The sequence below is a fragment of the Urocitellus parryii genome, chromosome 9 (assembly GCF_045843805.1).
Source record: "Urocitellus parryii isolate mUroPar1 chromosome 9, mUroPar1.hap1, whole genome shotgun sequence".
In the NCBI taxonomy this organism is placed as follows: domain Eukaryota; kingdom Metazoa; phylum Chordata; class Mammalia; order Rodentia; family Sciuridae; genus Urocitellus; species Urocitellus parryii.
Window position 1 is genome coordinate 119,904,623 of NC_135539.1, and position 23,381 is coordinate 119,928,003.

The 23,381-nt window shown below is 35.0% G+C and overlaps 1 protein-coding gene across 3 annotated transcripts in view; it reads right to left on the minus strand.

Moving 5' to 3' along the window:
• Positions 1-21,681, minus strand: part of Crb1 (crumbs cell polarity complex component 1) — a 129,241-nt gene extending 107,560 nt beyond the window's left edge. For 2 of the 3 annotated variants that reach the window (XM_077802839.1, XM_026401490.2), the window contains exons 1-4: positions 21,108-21,681; positions 7,253-7,448; positions 5,530-5,669; positions 1,110-1,292 (exon numbers count right to left, since the gene is read on the minus strand). In XM_077802839.1, coding sequence (XP_077658965.1) covers positions 1,110-1,292; positions 5,530-5,669; positions 7,253-7,448; positions 21,108-21,552 — 964 coding nt within the window. In that variant the 5' untranslated portion in view covers positions 21,553-21,681. The remainder of the gene's footprint in view (positions 1-1,109; positions 1,293-5,529; positions 5,670-7,252; positions 7,449-21,107) is intronic. The other variant, XM_026401491.2, reaches the window with a different exon arrangement.
• Between the last annotated feature and the right edge of the window lie 1,700 nt (positions 21,682-23,381).

Consider the following 23,381-nt stretch of genomic DNA (forward strand, 5'->3'; position numbering starts at 1 on the left):
AATATATTACAGAAAGACATTTATGTCTCTATAGAAACATGTTTAGACATCTAGCTACATCATCGTTATTTGTAGCAGCCTACATTATTGGGAAATATGCATTACAAAATTTATTTCATGTTTGTCATTTATCAAATTTTGTTTGCATGCCTTTAAAATGTAAGGTAAAAGGTGTGGAAGGAAAATACCATTTATCCTGATATTGACACTGGAGAGGTCTTCATCTATGTGTCCTCATAAAGAGGACAGCACATGAGCAAATAAACATTTTCTTCAGCAAACTTACACAAACACTACCGCAAAACAAATTCATTAATCTTCAAAGCTGAAATATTAAAAGAAAATCCCAGGTGTAAATAGAGTAACCCACCCATTTTCACTTATCCCTTATTACTTTTCTCAGAAATCCCCAATAAAAACTAAAATATTTTCCTGAAGTGTCTCTCACTAACCTATTGAGAAAAAAAATAAGGTAGAAATCTAAATTATAATTTATTTTCTCACCGATATCTATGCAATTATGGATAATTGCTGCTTATTAACAAATTGGGGACTATATCAAAAATTCTGAAAGTTTTTAGAACATTAAGCAGACCCAAACACAATTGTCCATTGGAAACCTCTGGGTTTAAAAAAATAAAGATAGAGCATAAATTTAAATTTGATGTATGAAATGACTTTAGCTATAGAATAGTAGCAAAATATTACTTGAAACTAGATAATTGGTCTCATATAAGTAGAAATAAGTACCGTGACTTTGTTAGCAAATTCAAATAACACATAAAATCTAACATGAAAATTAATAACAAAATATACCAATACTTTTGCTTTTCAAGGTAAATAATTTGTGACATACTGAAATTCCCAGTAAGTGTATGAAAATATTTACCCTTTTATACACTTCCTCTGTTCCTATAGTTAACATTTTCCTCCTGCACAGAGGAGTTATGAGATGTGAGCCAAGATTCTTCTCAAGCCCACAAGGGGGACCCTTTGCACCATGGCAACACAGTTTATGTAGCACAGGTTTTACTGCTAATACACCATTTGGTTAAATCCATAGTCTGCCATCAAGTGAAGAAAGCCATTTCCTGTCTCCTTGGCCTCACCTGTGAATCCAGGCTGACAGATACAAACGTAGCCTGAGGCTTCAAGGTAGCTGAATGAAGAAGGCAGCCCAGCAATACGACCATATTGTTTCTCTGAGGACAGCTCTATGCATTCCCCATCAGACTGGCAGGGGTTACTCTCGCATTCTTTGATGTCCATCTCACACTGGGCACCTGTGTATCCTGCAGGATGAAAGTTCAGAGAAGCCGCTGAGTCAAAGCTCTTAAATCATAGAGCATATGCCTGAAAAGAGGCTGACCACTGTGCTGGCGCCAATTAGCAAGGTGCCAATGCTCAAAGAGCTAGCCAGGGGAATCGGGTAAGAGGAGGTTACGTGGAAATAAATATCAGTAACAATGGAATCACTTGCTTAACTTGGCCAATTTTTTTTTAAAAAAGATTTGATTAATAAAGCCTGAAATAAAATAGGACTTCAGGGTAATCTTGATTTAACCTGAACATTTAATTAAATGAATAAAATACCATTCATTTACTTGAATTTAACAAGTATTCTAATTGATGTGTTTTTATCAAGAAAAAAAATTCTATAGAGAATTACTTAAAAATCAGAAGTAGCCACATAGCCAACCCCAAATTATTATTTTAAAACTCAAAAGTAGGGTAAATAGTTATTTCCTAATATTCAGTGAGAAAGAAAAGTAAATTACATATATAGTTCTATTGTGTGGGTGTGTATGTTTTAACCAAGCTCAAATTGTACTATATTCGGAAACTTGCTTTTTTCATTCCCTTGCAGAATCCATCTAACTCATAGTTTTAAACTATTTCCGACTACTCCAAAACGTGAATGTGCCATAATCATCCTTTTATTGGTTTTAATGCAGTTTTTACTATCAAAATTTTTCAATGAATATCATTACATATGACGTATGTGTAAGTGTTTAAGCAAAACTCTAGGGTTTAGGCCTAAAAGCAGAAATTCTAGGTCATAAACTATGTACAATTTTATTTAAGTACAAATTGACAAATGCTTCTAGAGTAGTTGTACCACTTACCTGTTACTAACTAGCAAGTAGATGAATACATATAGGGCTCCAAACCCTTGGAAACATTAGTTATCAGCAAATATAGAATTTGTCATTAGTAAGTTGGACAAAAAAAATATCTTACTTTAGTTTACATTTTTCTCAGTTACTATTGAATTTAATATTTTTTTGGTTGTTTATTGACTCAAGTAACATTATATATCTTTTTCCTAATTTTTAGGCTGGGTTTCTCATTGATTTTCAAGTACTTATATATGTTATGTGTAGTGCTATTTCTCAAATAAAAATTTACTGGAATGCTAATGTAATGCTGATGGATAATAAAATAATATCAGCTATTTTGCAAGACAGCTGTATAAAGTTCTTAAAGGAATATAGTTAAACCTACCATACACCTAAAAGCCTCTATAATGTCACTTAAGTCTGCTGAGAAATATGATTTTAAAACAAAATTTATAATTAAAAATTATAAAATTTATAAGTTATAGTATTTTTTTTTACTTTAAAATTATACAATGACTTCCCATTTCACATAGGATAAAATCAAAATCCTTACTATGATCTAAGAATGCACTTATCACCTGAACCCTTTCCATGTCAATATTTCTACTTAATCCCATTCTCCTCCTTCCTCCCAGGGAATGTCTTCTACCCTATGGCCTTCATAAAGGTGTTCTTCTCTCCTCTAGAAAATTCTTCTCCAAGCCTTTGTGTGGCCAACTCTTACCCAATTTTCAGACTTTGTCTTGTATTACTTTCTCAGAATAACTTGCCCTCATGGACAGATCTAAATAAGTTCCTCTGTTTTCTTTCATATCACTAAATCCTTTTCTTTTGTTGCTCCTTTAATAATCTTTATTTATGTATTTATTTGTATATATGGCTGCCTTTCTCAACCAACTATACACTCTACCACAACAGAGACTGTACTTATTTTATTTACTCTTCCAATGCTGAGCAAGATGTAAACAGTGGATTTTAACCGATGCCTGAAAAAGCATAAAACTGTACCAATTAGTCATTGAAAATAAGAATTTAGATTATAATTCTGGTTTACTACATAAACCAGAGAATGGACTACTATTAAGCAAATGATGAGAAGCTAATGGGATTGCTCATTTTGGAACTTTAGTAAAAACCTGAATGGGGTCATATGTCAAATAATAACCACAATATAAATTCTATTGCTCAACAGCATAATATATATGTCACATGTGACCCTGGGATCCTTTCTCAACTATCTGAAGAAGAAACATAGTTGAGAAAAGAAACTAAAAGAACATGTGAGATCATGATCTCACAATCCTTTATTGTGATGCTCCTGCTAAAGAGTCCTCAGAATCTTTTAAATTTAAATGTCTACTTTCAAAATAATTGATTTCATACTTAAGGATATACAAATATTCAGTAAATGATAGTTTTCACAGCAAGTTTTTATAAATTGTTATTTGTTGTGCTTCAGTGGATTTTGGACTATTTTCAATTTCCTTTTCATTCTAAGACTCAAGACCCGTACATAGGCCAGGTTAGGAAGTAATTTAGACTCATCATAAATCCTTTTCTGCTTTTCCAGCTCATGCATTATCTCATTCCCAACTTGAACATTCAGAAGCCTCTGATTTATAGTTTTGCCATTCCTGTCTCCACCACTGAGGCCCTGTGGGGATTTTATTTTCTATTCTGTTTAACCACAGATATAAATAGATTCCTTCAGTCAAACTACGTTCAATAGTTTAAACAAGTTTTTCGATAGAACTCTGTGCAAAGAAGCAATCTAATACCAAATCAAGCCCCCAGGGTTCCTATATTAGGTTGGTTTGTTTTAACACATCCAATCACATCGGGGTATCAAGAAAACTTCTAAGGTAAGCATTTAAGGCGACTGACACTTCTCATAATTAATTACTTTTGAAATGAGGACTCTAGGTAATTAACACAGTAGATTCTTGCCATTGCAGTCTGTGGCAGTGTTTCATGATCCAAAGGAATGATCTTTTCTTAGATTAGTTTGTGGTACTCAATCTTTTCTTTTTTTTTTTTTTTTTTTTTTTGAGTGAGAGAGGAGAGAGAGAGAGAGAGAGAGAGAGAGAGAGAGAGAATTTTCAATATTTATTTTCTAGTTCTTGGCGGACACAACATCTTTGTTGGTATGTGGTGCTGAGGATCGAACCCGGGCCGCACGCATGCCAGGCGAGCGCGCTACCGCTGAGCCACATCTCCAGCCCCCAATCTTTTCTTTATACACAGCAATGAGAATAGGGTACAAAGATGTTCTGAATTGTCTATCTAGTCCAAACTGCCATCCATGCAAGTGACCTAAGAGAAACTCAAAGGCAGAACTGTCCTAAATCTGTCCATCATTTAACCTCCTGCATGACTTCCCTGCCCACCCCAGTCCCTCATCTTCACCTCACCACTGTTCTCTGTTCTAGCAAACAGACTTAGCTCTGTTTAAACTCCTGCCCAGTCCTCTCACTAATTCCCAGCCTGTAGCTGTACTTCCTTCAACCAACTTCACTAAGCTGCCAGAGGGCTCTTTTTAAATTCACAGATTACATAACTTCCCTGCCCCATGATTTGCAAGTGGCTTTGTCATCTGGCTTCAACCTTATTCCCAGCTTCTCTGTACCACCAGCCCTCCCTAATCCAACATTGTGAGCAATTACTCAAAGTCCACAATTGAATATGTTCTTTCCTGTGTGTGACACTCTTTCATATTTCTTTCCTTCTTCCATTCTTTGTTCTTTTCTTAAGTAAGCAATGGGCCACTAGGTGCTAGTCATAGGACCTAGAATGGTCAACCTAATTTTGTTATCTAGCTAACATTTATTGTGTGTCTTCTACGGTAGAGGCTCAGACAGGAGCTTTGTATACATTACTGCATTTCTCTCCGAAACAACTCTATGAAGTGGACACCTCCATTTTTATAAAATGAGGAAACTGAGGCTCAGATCAGTTAAGTAATTTGTCCAAAGTTACATGGCGATTGAGGAAATTTCTGACACATGTTCATTATGAGGTTGACTAATTCAATTCAGTATAAAACAAGCTTCTAGTGTTTTAACATTGTTTGAGAGGTTCCTATATATTCCTGATGTCTAAAAGAAAGTCCTAAAAGAAAATAAATCATCTTCTAGTGAAACTTTCTCCATGAAAACCATGCTGAATTGAATCTTTCCATTGATTTTTCCCCCTCTGCTTCCTCTAGAGAGTTCTAATCTTTGGACAACTTAGTCACCCACTTTGGATAATGTGTAGTATAGCAGTAAATATGTATGAGCCCTGAAGAATACAACTAGAAGAAAAATTTCACTTACAACATTTAACAACAACAATTTTTAGTTTCATTTCATAGGCATTTTTTTCTATGCTAAGAGAAAAAAAAAACTGGTGAAGATATTTTGTCACTTACCAGGCCAGCAGTGACAAATGTAATTGTCAACACTGTCCTCACAGGTAGCATTATGGTGACAAGGTTTTGACCAACAAAGAGGCATCAAGGTCTCACAGTGTGTCCCTGTGAATCCACTACCTGTGCAGTTACAGCTATATCTGGAGAGTAAATGAAATTTTCATGTCATTTCTTAGTCATACTGAAATCAAATATTTTTATTCTATCTTTTCATTTTTTCATCAACCTGAGACCCATGACACAGTCTTAATACTTATCTCAAAAACTCTGGGGGAATTATCTCTCTAGACCTGAGTGATGTCTTATTGTTATCTTTTAAAAAATTATTCATGCAAAGTTATTTGGAAACTATGAATATTTACTTAAGTTTCATCCATAAGTTGAAGATACTTATGCCACAGGGTTATTGTGATAACTAAGTGTACACATAAAGAGGTACTGAGTAAATTACTATTAAATAGTATTAAGAAAAATCGTTAATATTTTTGAAGGCAATAGAGAATGATTTTTCCCTTATAAAAAATAAAACAATGAATAATGAAAAACTCAGGAAAAAGTCCACATTAAATACATTGTGACTTGTAATATTCTCTCTTTCTCTCTCTCTCTTTTGGGTTGCAAGAATATTTTAATCTTGCTATTTCATTGATTGATTGAGTGAGAATATTTAATACACAAATACAAATCTAGTGGGGAAGGTTACTAACTTTATTAAGATGATTATTTTAATTTAGGCAAGATCATTTAAAAATTTAGTATTATAAGCTGGGCATGGTGATGCCTATCTATAATCCTGGGAACTTGAGAAGCTGAGGTAGGAGGATAGCAAATTCAAGGCCATCCTCAGCAACTTAGTGAGGACCTAAGCAACTTAGTGAAACCCTGTGTCAAAATTAAAAAAAAAAAGCTAGAGATTTGGTTTTGTGGTTAAGAGCCCCTTGTATTCAATTGCCATTAGCAATATATATATATATATATGTGTGTGTGTGTGTGTGTGTGTGTGTGTGTGTATTATATATATAATTTAGTACTATATAAACTGAGTTTTTTACACCTAGATAAGTGGAGGATTGAGGAAGGAATAGCTATGAGAACACAACACTGTTTTTGAAATCCTATTATTTTGATAAATATATTTGAAATACCTGTGTCTTATATCATTCTCCCTTCGAGTGTCATTTACTTTGAAATTAGATTTGGAATAAATTATGTCTTATTACTAACTAAAGGGAAACTGGATTCTGTGTGAATCTTCTAACTTCCATGCACCTTAGATTTCTTTGTGTAATATGAGAACATAAATGTTCATCTTGTTCTGTTGAAAGATCAAACAAGATGATTTTAAGTGCAATGCTATTAAAAGTTATTGTGTCATATACATAAAATCTCACATTCACATTTTTAATAATTCCTAGCTTAGTTTTTATATGTTCCCTATTTATGACAGGTCTACTTCCAGGAATTGAAAATTTGTTCCTTTTCCTAAGCATAAGCAAGTTCAAACTATAACAAGAGTGAATTTGAAAGCTCCTCGCTCAGGAACAGAATGACCTCCAACAAATGCATGTTTTCGTAAAATCTGAATACTACAGTTTTTATCATAGAAAGTATGATGCAATGTAAAATCTTTAAGCTGAGGGCATGAGATCTTCCAATTGACCAGAGTGGTACAATAGTTCTCCGACTCTCTAAGCCATTCGCCCAGCTACAGCAGCAGACATACCTGTTTCCTCCATCCACGCACAGCCCTCCATGGAGACACGGCTGACTCGCACATTCATCAAAGTTGAGCTCACAGTGATCCCCTAAAAACCCCGGGGCACAGTCACAGAAATACGCTCCCAGAGCATCCTGACAAGTTGCACCATTTAGACAGGGCTGGGACCAACATTCATCAATTTCCAATTCACAGTTTACACCTTTGAAAAAATTAGCACAGAAAAACAGAAAAGTTTTAGCAAAGTGAAAATATTTTAGCTATTTAACGATGCTTTATTTACTAAAGCACTTGTCAAATGTTATGTTACCCAAAATAATTTTCTTCCTTAATCCTAATTGATATTAACTTTGATGTGCTTGTGGGAAGTTGCACACAGCAGAGCAGCTGTTACTTACAAATTACTGCATACAACAGCTTGTGGGTTTTTAGTCTGTGGAAACAAATAAGTCATTTTTAGAACAAAGTTATTATAAATGACACTTTTATTGGAAGCCTAAATTGGACTGGTCAATGTTTTTTTTTTCTTCATTATTTTCAAAAAGTTTAGTTAGGTCTCATCTAGAATAGTGGATGAAAGCTGGGACTTCAAACCAGATAGCTTTGGTTGAAGTCAGCACAGCCAATTATTAGCTGTGGAACATTGGGTAAGTTTCTTAGCCTTCCCATATTTCAGTTTCCTCCTTTGAAAAATGGTAAAAATCTTTGTAACCAAACCATAGGATTATTATTGTAATTAAATGTATTCTGAAGTGTTTATAACAATAACTGGTGCATACTAAGTATTTGCTAGAGAAAAAGAAAAAAAGACTTGTCTGTCCACAGAAATCTATCCTACAAATATGTTGTACAATTATTTGCTTAAGTGCTCCTTTTTCATAGACATTTTAAATATTTTCCTATTACGTTATTGTTGTAAAATACAACTTTTAAATATAAAATTAAATTTTGATTTAATATAATTAGCGGCATCATGAGAACCCATTCATTTCAACATAGCATTGTTACAAGAAAAGAAATCAGTATTTATCCCTTCTCCCAAATTGTAGGTGATTACTTGCTAAATAGTTTAAGATTTACAAAAGTAGAAGTGATATTAAGATAAAACCTGTCTTACTAAATCTTTCAACTGGTATTTGATATACACAATAATCAAATTCACAAGCTTTAAAAGACACCAAACGAGGTATATCCATATTTCTCATTTTTATTTCCATGCCAATAATCCAGGATAATAAATTATGTATTGAAATGTTACTGAGGGATTTTCAAATAGCTCAGAAGTAGTTTGATTGGTTTTGCCCTTTTTTCTTAAAAGAAACGGCAGTAGGCTATTCTGTCACCATCTACCATTTACAGAGTCTACCACCAGCCAAGATGAAAAGGATGCCAGCACATTAAATTTGATTGTTTTTTAGAACAAAGAGAGCTTAAAAATTAAATTTATTTCAGTAAAAATTGAAACTTGTGCCGTGGCACTTGGGGTCGTGATCATTTGCCGAGACCTTACTGACCCTCAGCATCTCTCACTGGTCTCACTACTACTGGCTTCCCTCTTTGAAATCATTCTCGGTACTTCTATATAGTACACTTCTATAGAAAGACAAATCTGAGGATACCAATGTCTGCTTAAACTTTTTATATAGCTCCCCTTCCAGCATCTCCAGAATAAGGCACAATTGCCTTATAATGTAGTAGGAACTTCTCAAAGATGAGAACTAGCCAGTGTCATCCACACCATGTGCTTGCATCTCCCCTGTCTCTTGTGCCTCTCGCCGATCACAGAGGCCCCCTGACTTGTGATGCCCACTCCTTGTTCCCTACTTCTCCAAACCAGTCCAGTTAGTTTCCAGAGATTGAGTTTGAGTATGACATGAGTACTTAATGGCTTCTATCTGGCACTGATGTTCCTCCACTGTACCCTCAAAATTCCCTATGATAGAAATGTCTATATTATTGTACTACAGTTGCTTTTTTGTCCATTTTATCTATAAATGCTAAGCACTTTGAAGTCGATCTTTATTCTTTAACACTCATAGCTGTAGCATTTAGCACATATTCTTGAACACGGAAGATGCTTACTGAATTTGAATGAAAAATAGGATTATCACAGCAAGGGAATAATCTACCATTTTTCCTGGAAGACAAGCTGATATACCAGGACAGAGCTTCTCAATGCCTCTGCAAGCCTGGGCCCCCTCTAAATCAAAAGACTTGAAATCAAATTGATTGCTTTGTCAAACATTTAAAACAAATCATTGTTTCTGAATGATTGTGTCCAAAACTTCTGATAAGCATTTAGACATTTTTGTCCTTCAATATGTACCTTTTGGCAATTAGAGATTGATGTTAACACTCTTTGCCACAAGATAGTGTGTGTTATATGCTATCAGTCTGGAGCAGGTCTCGTCCCTGATGCTGTCCTCATCGCTCATTACAGTGGCCGAGTGCGTAGCACAGCAGCACGGCATTGATAAACCACTGTATACCTTTCTATTATCTGCAAAACCCATGCTTTGGGAATAATTGAACTCTGCCTTTGAGTTATCTTCTTAAATTTCAAATTCCACCTAATATAGTTACTACTCTAAGAGGCCTCTATGCATATTATTTTTCTTTTGAATAAGAATTATGCTCACTGTTTCTGGGTTCTTTACATATATCAATTATAACAGTGCAATTCTGTGACACAAATATCAGGCCAAAGAGGAAATGCAGCATTCAGTTTCCATTGCAGTCATACTTATGCAGTAGATTCTCCTCCTACATACCATAGTTACAGTCTTTTTAATATCCTAGAATACAAGGAGAGGCTGGGTGACTTCATGCTGTCATTCATAAGGTAAGATAATCATAGTAACCTTTACCAAGATGTTATGGGAAATTAAGGCAATTTATTTCCATTAGTAACACCTTTGGGATTTTAGCCAATAAGATTTCTTACAGATACCAAAAATAAACAAAACGCTGTCTTAAAAATAATCCATTTAAAAGCTGACTTTATAAGCTCAGAATTCTCTTGGTGCTGAATTTTGTCACTTCTAATATTCCTCACTTTTAACATCTCTAAAACCAGAATGCACTTTATAGTCAACAATGTCTTAATCTTATTATATTTTAGTTGCATCATTTTTCTTTCTTAGGGATATATGAAACCTAGGTGACATCCCAAATGTATTAAATCTGATGAAGAAATAAAATCGATTTATTTCAAATCAAAGTGGATCAAGGACCTAGATATTAGACCAGAGACCCTGCATCTACTAGAAGAAAATGTAGGCCCAATTCTTTATCATGTCATCTCGGGAACCAATTTCCTCAATAAGGCTCTTGAAGCACAAGAAGTAAAATCAAGAATCAATAAATGGGATGGTACCAGACTAAAAAGCCTCTTGATAGCAAAGAAGACAATCAAGAACATGAAGAGAAAGCCTGTAGAGTGTAAGAGAGCCTATAGAATGGGAGAAAAATCTTTGCCACCCCCAAAAAGACCCAATCAATAAAGGGGAAAAGGAACTGAATAGGCACTTCATAGAAGAAGAAATACAATCAGTCAATAAATACATGAAAAAATGTTCAACATCTCTAGCAATTAGAGAAATGCAAATTAAAACCACACTGAGATTCCATCTCACTCCAATCAGAATGGCAATTATCAAGAATACAAGTAACAATAAATGTTGGCATGGATGTGGGGGAAAAGTTCACTCATACATTGTTGGTTGGAATGCAATTTGGTGCAACCACTATGGAAAGCATTATGGGGATTCTTCAAGAAACTTGAATGGAACCACCACTTTATTCAGTTACCCCATTCCTCAGTACATATCCACCCGAAGGACTTAAAAACAGCATATTACAGGGATGCAGCCACATCAATGTTTATAGCAGCTCAATTCACAATAGCTAAGCTATGGAACCAACCTAGATTTCCTTCAACAAATGAATGGATAAAGAAAATGTGGTATATATACACAATGGAATATTACTCAGCCATAATGAAGAATGAAATTATGACATTTGCTGGTAAGTGGAAGGAACTGGAAAATATCATGCTAAGTGAAATAAGCCAGTCCTGAAAAGCTAAAGGCTGACTATTCTCTCTAATATGTGGATGTGATGGTGACACATAATAATTGAGGAGAGGGAAAAATAGAAGTTCATTGGATTAGACAAAGGGGAGTAAAGGGAAGAGAAGGGGGATGGGAATAGGAAAGACAGTAGAATGAATCAGACATAACTTTCTTTCCCATATGAATAGTTGTGAAACTCCACATCATGTACAACTACAAGAATGGGGTCCTAATTAAAAGAAGTTATACTCCACGTATGTATAATATGTCAAAATATACTCTACTGTCATGTATATCTAAAAAGAACAAATTAAAAAATAATAAAATAATAGACGATAGTAGTTACTTTATATGATCCGTATCTAGGCAAACTGAAGAAATAATAAAGTTCTATAATTAAAAAAGAAAACTTATTTTTTGTTATTTTATGCTTATCCCATTAATACTTATAGCAATTAATACTTTATTATTTCATCATTATTTTACTTACCTATTTTTATTGTATGTTATTGCAACTAATGAGACCCTTTTGTTTCTACCACTTTTGTTTTCGCTGAGAGACAAAACTGGAACAACCTCAGGTTTCAATATTAAACACTTTCTGGTGGTTTTTCTAGTCTTTGCTGTGTCATGTCATTTTGCATGCTCCTTTTATCACCAAAAGTTGAGGGATGTTCGTGACTGCTACAACCTATCTTTCCAAAGCATTCGTGGAGGCTGAAACTAGTTCTGGAAAGGAAAAGAAAGAATGTCTCCCCTTTGACAACCCTGGGGCAGAGCATAGGGAGGGGGTTCTCAGACCTCCTTGTATCTAATGGTTCTTTCTGGAGTTCAGCTGTCTATGTGGAGAACTGTTTCCCCTCTCTCCTCTGTGTGCATTCTTTAGTCTTCTTCTCCAACCATGTTTCTCTAAATGCATGTATATGCCATTCTTCCCCTTTACTCCCCTCACACATGTCATAGCAGGTACTGAGATGTCATTTCATTGATATTATTGTTTTCCTAAGAGAACGGGTATGACTTTCCCAATCTACTGACTATATTTTGTATGTGTATATACATACATGTGTGTGTTATGTGTGTATATACTCTTTTATAATTCTAGGAAGATAATTATATATATATTATATATATATTGTATATGCCAAGTTTAAGAAGTCAAAGTAATCCACTTCAGAGTCTCTAAGATGCTGTTTGAAAAAAAAGAAAGCACTATTTTTATGAATGCTTTAAATCTTTTTTTAATTTTCCAAGTTTCTTAGGAAGACTATGGGAAAATTACAATATTTACATTTTATGTTGAATATGCCAATGTTCAATGCCTGTAATACCTTTCTTCTTCTAAATTCCACTCTTTTCCACACTGCATCTGTTTTTCAAATCACTATATATTTCTCTACTCGTCCCCTTCACATTCAGACCTGCACACATACCCTGCAGATAGATGGAAAGGCACTAAGACAAACAGCAGTAGCATGTCAGAAAGAACACTGGTTGTTCAGCTCCTGGACAGCACCTTGAGATGAAGCTGGAAGGAGCACAGGCTTTCTCTGAGGTGTCTTCCAAAAAGGCACTCATGACATTCCTGAGGGACCCACCCCCATGACCTAAGTACCTCCTTACACCTCACTCTGGTAGTTAGAATGTTGACACTCAAATTTTGTGTGTGCAGACACAAACATTCAGACCACAGCAACCTCTTTCCAAAACATTTCTGCAGTTCTTCTCCCTTCGTATCTAACATGTTATTTAAACAGTAAAAATACCAACAACAATTAATGTAGCCAGAGGACAAAAGTTTCAGTTTTCTCTCCTGAAAAACATGTGATTTTGTTCAAGTCATAGGCCAGTTTCTCTATGAAGCATTTCCTAACCCAAGCAACATTACTGCCTCTTTTATTTGTGCTTCCTCAGCACAAATAAAATTTAAAAAGAAATATAATTAAATTTTGAGACAGACTGTAAGTTTTGTTTACATGCCTGCTTCCTGAATAAACTGTGAACACTATGTCAAGACATGTTTTGTCTTAGTCATCTTTATGTCTCCAAGGTCTGGCGCAATGATCAGAGCATTGCAGGAATAAATATTTGCTGAGTAACTAAAATTTCTTATTTTGTGCATTCATTCAACAAACATTTTTCAAAAACCCTAAACTTCATTTCTTCACAGAGACTATTTCAAAACGTTCTAGTTCTGAACAAATATCTTATTTTCTTTATACCACACCTCAAGAATTATCAATTTCATAATTAAGATCATATATGAAAGCAACCATTTTCCTTTGACAAAATAATGGTTTTATTTTTCCCACATTGTTTTTCATGATTGTTAAATTATCCAGATGATTTTCCATGGAGGCCTTCAAGTGATTTAATTAATCAAAATGTATTTAGAAAAGATGGAACTTCAAGCCCAGATTCAAATCTCCACGTTGACTGAAGTTCAAATTATGCTTTTGAGAAGTGCCATTATAAAGTCAGTATCAGTTGGCTACATTTTACCTCTTAGACTTATGTATCAGAATGGATGTGGACTATTAGAGAAGGCTCGAGAAGAACATGAAATATTACTGAAATGAAAAGAGGTCCTGATAGGAAATTTTAAACGAATAAGCATCATGTAACTTAGTTATTACTCATAAGCTTCACCTGTGCATATGAAAGACACTGTTAATTAATTAATTATATGGTTGATATAAACTACTACAAAAGACTGCATTCTTGCTATAAATATTCCAAAGGTCATACCTGTTCTGAATAATCTATGCGTGAACATCAGAGGGTAATGAGGAGCATGCAGGGAAAGGCATGCTGCCTTTAGTTTACATGATCCATGATCTTTCTGTGTTCATTTCTAACTTAAATTTTAAGGCAGGGATGTTATTGTTAAAATGTGATATTTCTCTTTCCTTTTCTATCCCTTAAGGTAGTCCCTTTGCTTGCCGTTATCTCCACTGGACCCTGTAATTCTGCCCTAACCACTCTTTTAAATCTTCAGTGTAACAAGCAGAGTGATCTTGTTAAAATGTAAGATAATCATTCCAGTCTCAAACTCTCCCCCAAGTTCTCATCTCACTTGAGTCAAAGCCAGTTCTTCCAGTGGTTTACAAAGCCCCACACAGTCTGAGCCTTTCTCTCTCTGGCCTTTTAACTTCCTTGCCTACTCCTACCAATTTCATTGCTATTCCCAAATACCTTAACCCCTGGCATTTGCTGTTCCTCTGCCTGGAATGCTGTTCCACAAAACAATTCCCTGGTTCTCTTTCTCATGTCTTTACAACTTCATTCACAAGTCACTGTCCAGTGAAGCTGTCTTTGATCATTATATCAAATGTTAAATTGCTATTTCCCCTTTTTTTGTTTTAGTTTTCTCTACTGTAGTTATCACACCAGCCTACTATGTATTTTATCAATTACTTACTCATTTGGTACCCATCTAGCTCTTTTCTCTAGAATATAAGGAATTTTAAAATTTTTTCTTTACTCTTATATTTACAGAACATAGGACATTGCCTGATCCATTGCAGGCAACACACACACACACACACACACACACACACACACACACACACACATATATATATATATATATATATATATATATATATATATATATATAATTTGACTTTGACTTTAATTTTAAAATGCTTTTAAAATCCACACCATGCATCACACTTCATCTTTGCTAGTATAATAAAATACCTGACACTGGATAATTTATAAAGAACAGATGTTTTATTTCTCAGAGCTCTGGAGGCTGAGAAGTCCAAGATCTAGGCACCAGCAGGCATGGTGTCTGGTTAGGGCCTTGTCTCTGATTCTAAGATGGAGCCTTGAATGATGCATTGTCCAAAATGGAGGACTGTTCTTCCTCACATGGTAGAAGACTAGAGGATATGAACCCGCTCCCCAAAGCCCTTCTGATTGTGGCACTAATCTGTTCATGATGGCTCTGTCTTTATTACCTCTCCACCACTACATTATCCCAATACTCTTGCATTAGTGATTAAGTTTCCAACACATGAGCTTTGGAGGGACTATTCAAACTATCATATGTCTGAACTATTACTAGAAATAGCTGCTTTACATAAAACCTATTTTTCATTAATTTTTTTCCTGTCTCAGGCATGTCAGATCTATTGAATTTAAAAAATGTATCTAATGATAAGCTCACCAAGTATGTTTCGTGCAGTTTAAACCAGAGAGCCATCTATCTACACTTTAAGTTCATTAAATTGGAAATGGTGGTTTAGTCTTCCTTCCTTCCTTCCTTCCTTCCTTCCTTCCTTCCTTCCTTCCTTTCTTTCTTTCTTTCTTTCTTTCTTTCTTTCTTTCTTTCCAAGAGATGTTTGGTTCTGAATTTTCATTACTATGACCAAAAGACCAGACAAAAACAATTTTAGAGGAAGAAAAGTTCATTGGGGGCTCATGGTTTCAGAGGTCTCAGAAATGGCCAACTCCATTGCTCTGGGCCTGAGATGAAGCAGAACATCAGGATGGAAGAGTGTGGTGGAGGAAAGTGGCCTAGGATATGGAAGCTCTCGGTCACTGGGGGCAGACTATTAACCCCAAAGTCACACCCCCAGTGATCCACCTCCTCTATCCACACACTACCTGCTTGTAGTTATCACCCAGTTAACCATTCAAATAGATTAATGCACTGATTAGGTTAAGGCTCTCCTATAACTCAATCACTTTTGTTTCCAAACTCTCTTGCATTGTATCCCACATGAGCTTTTGGAGGATGTCTCATATTTAAACCAAAACAGAGACTTTAGTGTTTCCTAGCATAAAATGAGTCTAAAAACATTCTTGCCTTTATAAATGCTAAGTGAATCTCCTTCCCTTATGCCAATCTTTGCCTTCGTGTATATGTTCACTGTTCCAGGCCAGGTCCTAATACCTTACACCTGAATTATTGTAAAAATCTTCTAACTAGTCTCCATGTACTAATATAGATTAAAAAAAAATAAAAAGAATGTTTTCATATATTTTTGTTTCTGAAATAGAGATGCATCTTTTACTTGAAAGGTCAACATGGGTCTGCCTTATGCATGAAAAGTGAATGCAATGTGATATTTATCTTATTTCCAAAAGTACATTTTTATACTAAAGATGTATTTTATCATGGAGGAAAAATGTATTTTCCTGCAGAGTTGCTTCATCATACAATCAATTGACCTTTCCTGCCCTCCACAGTCCTGTTTTTCTCATATTGCAAAACATCTTAATGGGAAAAAATACATGTTAATCAATCTGGTTAACTTTGAGGAAGACCTCCATTACAGAATGATTCATTGCATAAATTTGAACTAAGAGCAGTCATGTGCTCAGAGCTAATATTCTTTTCATTAAAGAAAGTTTGCAGGTGCTTACTTTGAGCTCCAATTGGAGTTTTTGCTTAGGCACAGCAGATTCTCACCAGCATCTTCCATGGCTCTCTGTGAGCCCATTTCTGTAGTTCATGAATCACAGCTCACAAAGCACAATGGGTTGCGGAGAGGAGAATTCACACAGTGTGAACCCTCTCCATGTGCTACAGCTCTTTTCCCCCCTCCTACCTCTCTGTCTTTTAAAATTTATTACCTTTTCTTGCTTTGCTGCTCAGAGGAACACAGGCTTTTTCCTGTAAGCCAAGTTCTTTATGATCACTCTAAATTTGGATGGAGCTCACAGCGGCTAGGTCATTGTAATACAGTTTCCAGGATTCATGGGGTGGTCTAGGTTGAGTCGGAGCACTCAAGTGCATCCATGCTGATTGCTCATGCTCTTTTTCTTTCCGTCTGAACTTTGGCTTTTCCCTTGGTTCTATCGACCTTCTCTGGGATTCCAATTAATTGGCCTGAGCTGCCACAAATATTGGTAATCATGGGATGGCGATGAAGTAAACAAACCTTCCTGTGTCTAAATGATTGTGTAGTGAAAGGAAAGTTTCCAAATTAAGTTCACATGAACTTAATTTTTGTCTCCCAGCCCTAGCTGTACATGAGAATCATCAATTAAACTTAACTCTCCAAAGGCAGAGTCTGAACATCTCTGTTTCAGATCTCCCTGGGTAATTGCTAATGAGTGTTCAGGGCTGAGAGCCACTGATGAGCTACCAGAATGCAGGCTATTCTACTGTGTAGGGGATTGATGAGCAAGCTTACAATCACATTTTTGAACCTGAAAAACTTAACCAGATAAAAATAGACCTGATTCCTACTGCTTTATGAGTTTCTCATTTAAATTCTAGTTTGAAATCAAATTTTATCTATCTCACCTGAAAACACTGAAATAACAACATTTACTTGGTCTCTTAGAAAACAAGGGAAGAATATGGTCATATAGGATGAAACATCATTATGTCAGGGTTTGGCAAGGAAACAGCCTTATTGTGAACTTCAAGTGTTAAAGTGAGAAAAGAGCACCGACTGTTATCAGCCCCAGCAGGAAAATGATAAAACCCATAGCATAAATGCACTCACTGTAGGATAAAGTGCCTTTTGATGGAATTTTACTGCATGTCACATTTGGAATACACCCTTGAAATCCTTTATGCCTAAATCTAGACCACAGAAAGGATTCATTACAATCCAATTAAATTAAAATGCTAAAATTTATTAAAATTTTTTCAAGCTGTTTTTTGCAATTATAAGATTGTTTCAGAATACCTTAGTTAAATGACTAAAACATTAATTTGATCTCATATATTTTCCTTTTAATTACCATTCACAACAATGAAATAGCCATAGGAAATAAAAGATGCTATCTGAATGAATTACAGTGATACATATATATTTTAAAGGGACCATAAGAAACAAAATAAATACCAAACCAGGACCACACACACTAAAAAACTTATTTCTCATTTCATCAAAAAATTTAAAACACTGAAAGTTAATTCCCTAACCACTAATGAAAGAAAATGGACATGATAGCACATATATAAACAAGGAGATTTTCATGTATGTTTAATAAACTGGCACACGTGTATGAGACACTAAAAAAATCAATTAACTTGAGAATAAATATATGACAGTAGTTTTGTCCTTTAGGAACTAACAGTTAAGTAGGAGAAGACAAGAACATTTAGATATCAGTAAAACAGGATGAAATGTGGGAAGCTCTTTAATAGAGGTGCAGACTAGTGTGGAAGTAATGACTACCACTCGCACAGCAGTATGAAAGTACTATTCCCCTGTGAGAAAATCTAGAAATGTTCCTTGAGTTGGGGTAATATTTGAACAAGATCGAAAGTAGAGGAGAATTTCAGAGTGTTGTTGTAAAGTGGGAAAGGATGTTCCAGGGAGAAAGGGAGCTACTTCAGTGAAAAAATGAAGATGATTGAATTGAGAAAATAGAATACTTTAGAGTGGTGTGTAGAGATTCACCTAATGTCAGGGACACACTGTGGAATGTTTTCAATGAGAAGCTGCAACTATTCTCTATGTAGTACAGAGCTCTCATGGTTCTTCAGAAAGTGTGGCTTAGATCCAATTTAGAAGGATTATTTCAAAGATGGTGTTAAAAACTAACTTGGAGAAGATAATGGCTAGTTGTAGAGAATTTGGTAGGCTACAGAGTAGTACTACACTCAAGAGATGAAGAGGACCTGTGCTGAGGCCCTGGGAACAGAATGGATGGACTCAATTTAGAAGACATCTTTGATTTCAAAACAGCAGAGTTTGAAGAACTGTTATAGGTGAAGCATGAGCAAATGTTATGGCAAAAAAACTAGGGATATGTCTATTTTGCAAAAGAAATATTTCCAGCATATGTAAGATTAGCAAAGTGATGTTGAGAAGGTTGTTCTGATGAAAATTTTGAAGATTATTTTGGAAATCATCATATTGTTTAACATACATTATAAAAAAGAAAAATAAAGAATAAGCATGAAAGTTAAAAGAAGGCAGCAAATTGAAAGCCTAAAGTCACAGAGAGCTACAAGAATGGCCAGAGTAAGGGGGAAGCAGCACTAACATGTGAGTGATGTCTCAGAGACATGAGACAAGGTAGTAGAGGAAATGGGTGAGCAGAAGCTGGAACAGATAAACATAGGAGGCAGAGATGGGGCAAGTTACCTCCCTTATAAATAGATGGGAAATCCAAAGATACTACAAAGCAAAAAACATGGTTAACAGGAGGTATTGGCCTCAGTGAATAATTTTGTGTGATTCAGAAGGATGGAGAGGATGGAGACTAAATGTGAAGACCATGAGCAGGATGAACTTGGTAATGAATTGCTACCTTGTTGCACTACTAATAAGATAAAAGCATATCAATAGAAACTTTGTAAAGAATAGATAAATATAAAGTATTATTTTCTTTTCCTGATAGATTAAATAAGAGCTGGTTGTCACTATGGATTTGTTAATCACACTTTAGCACCAGACACCCACCAACTTATAGCCTGCCTTCCAAGTGGATTTCAAGGTCAGACTTTGATCCTTACAGGGAAGGTTGATGAAATGGGGTGAAAGACATATGCACCGATGGAGAAACCAGAACTGTCCTGACCTGGACAGTAAGGCCCCAGGAAGCCCACTGATTCTAGATTGAACCCAAGTTATGTTTTTAAACTTTATTTTATATTTAGATAAAAATCATTATTTATATTTATGAAGTACAGTGTGGTGGCTTGATATGTGTATGCACTGTGGAATGATCAAATTAGGCTAATTGACACATCTCTCAACTTAAATATCATTTCTTTGTGGTGAGAATATTTAAAATATGCATTGTTATTGACCATAGTCACTGTGCAACAGAATAGCAGAGCTTATTTCTCCTATCAGCTGTAACTTTATACCAGTTGATCAATATCTCTCTTTCCCTGTCCATCCCCTGCCACCACCACCAGCCTCTAATAACACTATTCTACTCCCTACATCAATGAGTTCTATTTTTTTAAATTCCAGGTATTAGTGAGATTATATGATATTTGTCTCTCTGTGTCTGTCTTATTTCACAGGACATAATGTTTCTGGATTCATTTGTGTTGTTGCAAATGGCAGAACATAAGCAACCAACATATGTATGACATTTCTAATCATCATAGAAATACAAATTCAAACCCCCAATGAGATACCACCTTTGACGTGTTATATTCACTATTATAAAAAAGATGCAAGATGACAATTGTTGGGAGGATGTGGATAAAAGGTAACCCAACACAGTGATGGGGGTATTGTGAATTACTGAGATCATTTTCAGAAAAAGTATGTAGACTCTTCCAAAGATAAAAAATAGAATTATCATATGATCTAGTGATCCCACTACTAAGTATATATTGAAAGGAAATAAAATCAGTATGTCAAAGAGACATTTGCATTCCCATATTCATTGTATCACTATTTGCGATCACCAAGATATGAGAACAAACTCAGCATCCACCAACAGATATGTACATTTTTTTAAAAAATGTGGTCTATATACACAATGGAGTATTTTTTAAAAAGCTGAATTAAGTTTTAAGTAATGTGACACTCCATTGGAACCAGTAACAGTGACAATATACAAACACTTAGTTTGGTGGGTTTAGTGACATTTGAATGGTGTTGGAAGACTTCTGTCTAGTAATTAATTCCTGTCAAGAATTAGATGTGTAATAAGAATTGTAATGCATTCCTCTGTTATATATTTTAAAAAATAAAATCAATTAAATAAAAAAAGTATTAGACCATTTTCTTATTCAATTGGATGGGACATAAAATGTCACCTTTGCTTCTGATATATTTTTAAGCAGAAAAAAATTAAGGGGAAAAATATAATTACATCATGTGGGATGCAGATGTAATCACACTTACCGGAATAATATTGAGGGCAGATACAAGTGTATCTTCCTATCTCATTGAGACACGTAGCCCCATTCTTGCAGGGATCTGAAACACATTCATTCACTTCCAAGTCACAGTGCCTTCCTTGATATCCTGGGACACAAAAGCAGGAATAGCCATTGATGCCATCCTGGCACACAGCCCCATTGTGGCAAGGGCTGGAAGCACAATCATTGTGATCTATTTCACAGAATCTTCCAGTGTATCCAGCAGGGCAGATGCAGACAGGGTCGACAGGGTCTTGGTGGCAAATACCACCATGTTGGCAGGAGTTCATACCACAGGAACCAGTGGTAATTTCACAGGTGATCCCACTATACCCAGGAGGACATTGGCACTGAAAGCTCCTTTTTCCTGGGGTGTTCACACAAGTGGCACTTCCTTGACAGGGACTGGAGAAACAAGGATCTCTCATGTTGTCACAGTCTTTGTCCAAATTATTGGTTATGTCTGAACAATGGCAATTGCTGTCTTGTGAAAAACCTTTGCATGCAGAATTGTTTTGGCAAGAATTTGACAGGCACCTGGTGTTGTTTTTATTGCAAAAAGAATCTACGAGGAAATAAAAAATATCAAGATTAAACTTATAAAATTGTTGAGGGTAAAATTAAAGAACATCTTTCTTTTAGACCCTATGTCACCTCAAATTCATTAATGAAATACATAGTTGGCTGCATTCTAATGATGAGTTTTAATTCCCCACTTGTCAAAATTTTTTATGCTAATATGAAATAAAAAAAGGCTAGTTTGAGATTCTTTCTTCTCCTCCTTATTCCCTTTCTCAGGTATAAGATAATGTGAGTTGAAGTAACCATTAACCCTTCCTATATACTTAGAATTTTGAAAATCACATTCTCTCGTGGGAGACTTTGGGAATATTGGGAAGTGAATTACAAAATTCTCTCTGAATAAGATATAACTAATGTTTAAGTGAAGACTGTTATTTGGTTTTTGACTGTTTTATCACAATTCCAACTTATGCTCTAAAGAGAAATGCACAGAAAATGATAAAAATAAAATTCTGGTTATTTACTGAAGTTGTTTATGCACTAAACATTCCAGAAATTTTACATATATTCTTTCTTATTCTAACCGCAACACAAAATAATTATGTAAACTTTACAGTTTTAAGACAGATTAAGTCCCATCACAAGGATATTGATGTAGTAAAGTTTGTGCAAACTTTCATTTTCCTAAAATCATGACTGTTTTAGGAATGTGTTTTTTAAAATATATTTGGAACAACAACCTGCATGAAAGCAATAATTCTTTGATTCTTTCCAAATTGATCATATACTCACGTGAATATGTTTTCCCTGAACATGTAGGCATTCTTATTTTCTTAATCTTATATATTGAGAAGTTCTATAATTTGACACCTCAGTTGTGTCGGCCCACAAAATACAGTTTTTTGTGTGGAATCAGATAATACATTGTTCTTTTAATTCCTTTCTTACAATACTGCCCCAAAGCATAATAGCAGATAATAAACAGTGCAAGCTTGTAATAGAAAACAGAAAATAAATTCTATAATAAACAGTACAAGCTTGTAATAGAAAACAGAAAATAAATTCTCTTAAATCATAAGACACAAATACACCTTTAAAAAGGATGGACCATCTTCTTAGGAAAATTCCTTCTCCCTCTGTTTTTTTCTGTTGATTCTGTTTCATGGAGAACTCAGATTAAAGCAGATTTTTGGTACTGGAAGCAGTTCTACAGGTACAGATTGAGGATATTATGTGATTGGTTAGACTTTATCCATTTGCCCTAGAACTTTTCTTTCTGGATTGGTTCTCTGAATGGACTAGGTTTAAAGATACTAATGACTCTATTGCCAATAATAAAGAGAGCAGTAATTGTCCATGATGTGATCTGGTAATGTAGACATGCAAAGTTTGACACTGGATACTTCTTATAACCACTTATTAAAAGCAAGCAGCTGAAAGACTGTGTACATAATATATTCAAGCATTTTTTGGAAACAGATACATATAGAAAGAATGGATGCTGATTCTTTTCAGGACCTACTCCAACACCTCTCTTTGCTTCTAAGACCTATAATTAGACTCAAGTTTCAGTGGGGGAAAGGTATTTTCATAAGGAAACAACAACAAATTCTATTTGAATTTCTAATTTACACAGACAGAAATCCAAGAAATACATGTGGGAATAGATATTGAGGTGACTACAGAAGGACCATGAAGCTGGATCTGTCTGAACTTATTGATAAAAAATCTCCCT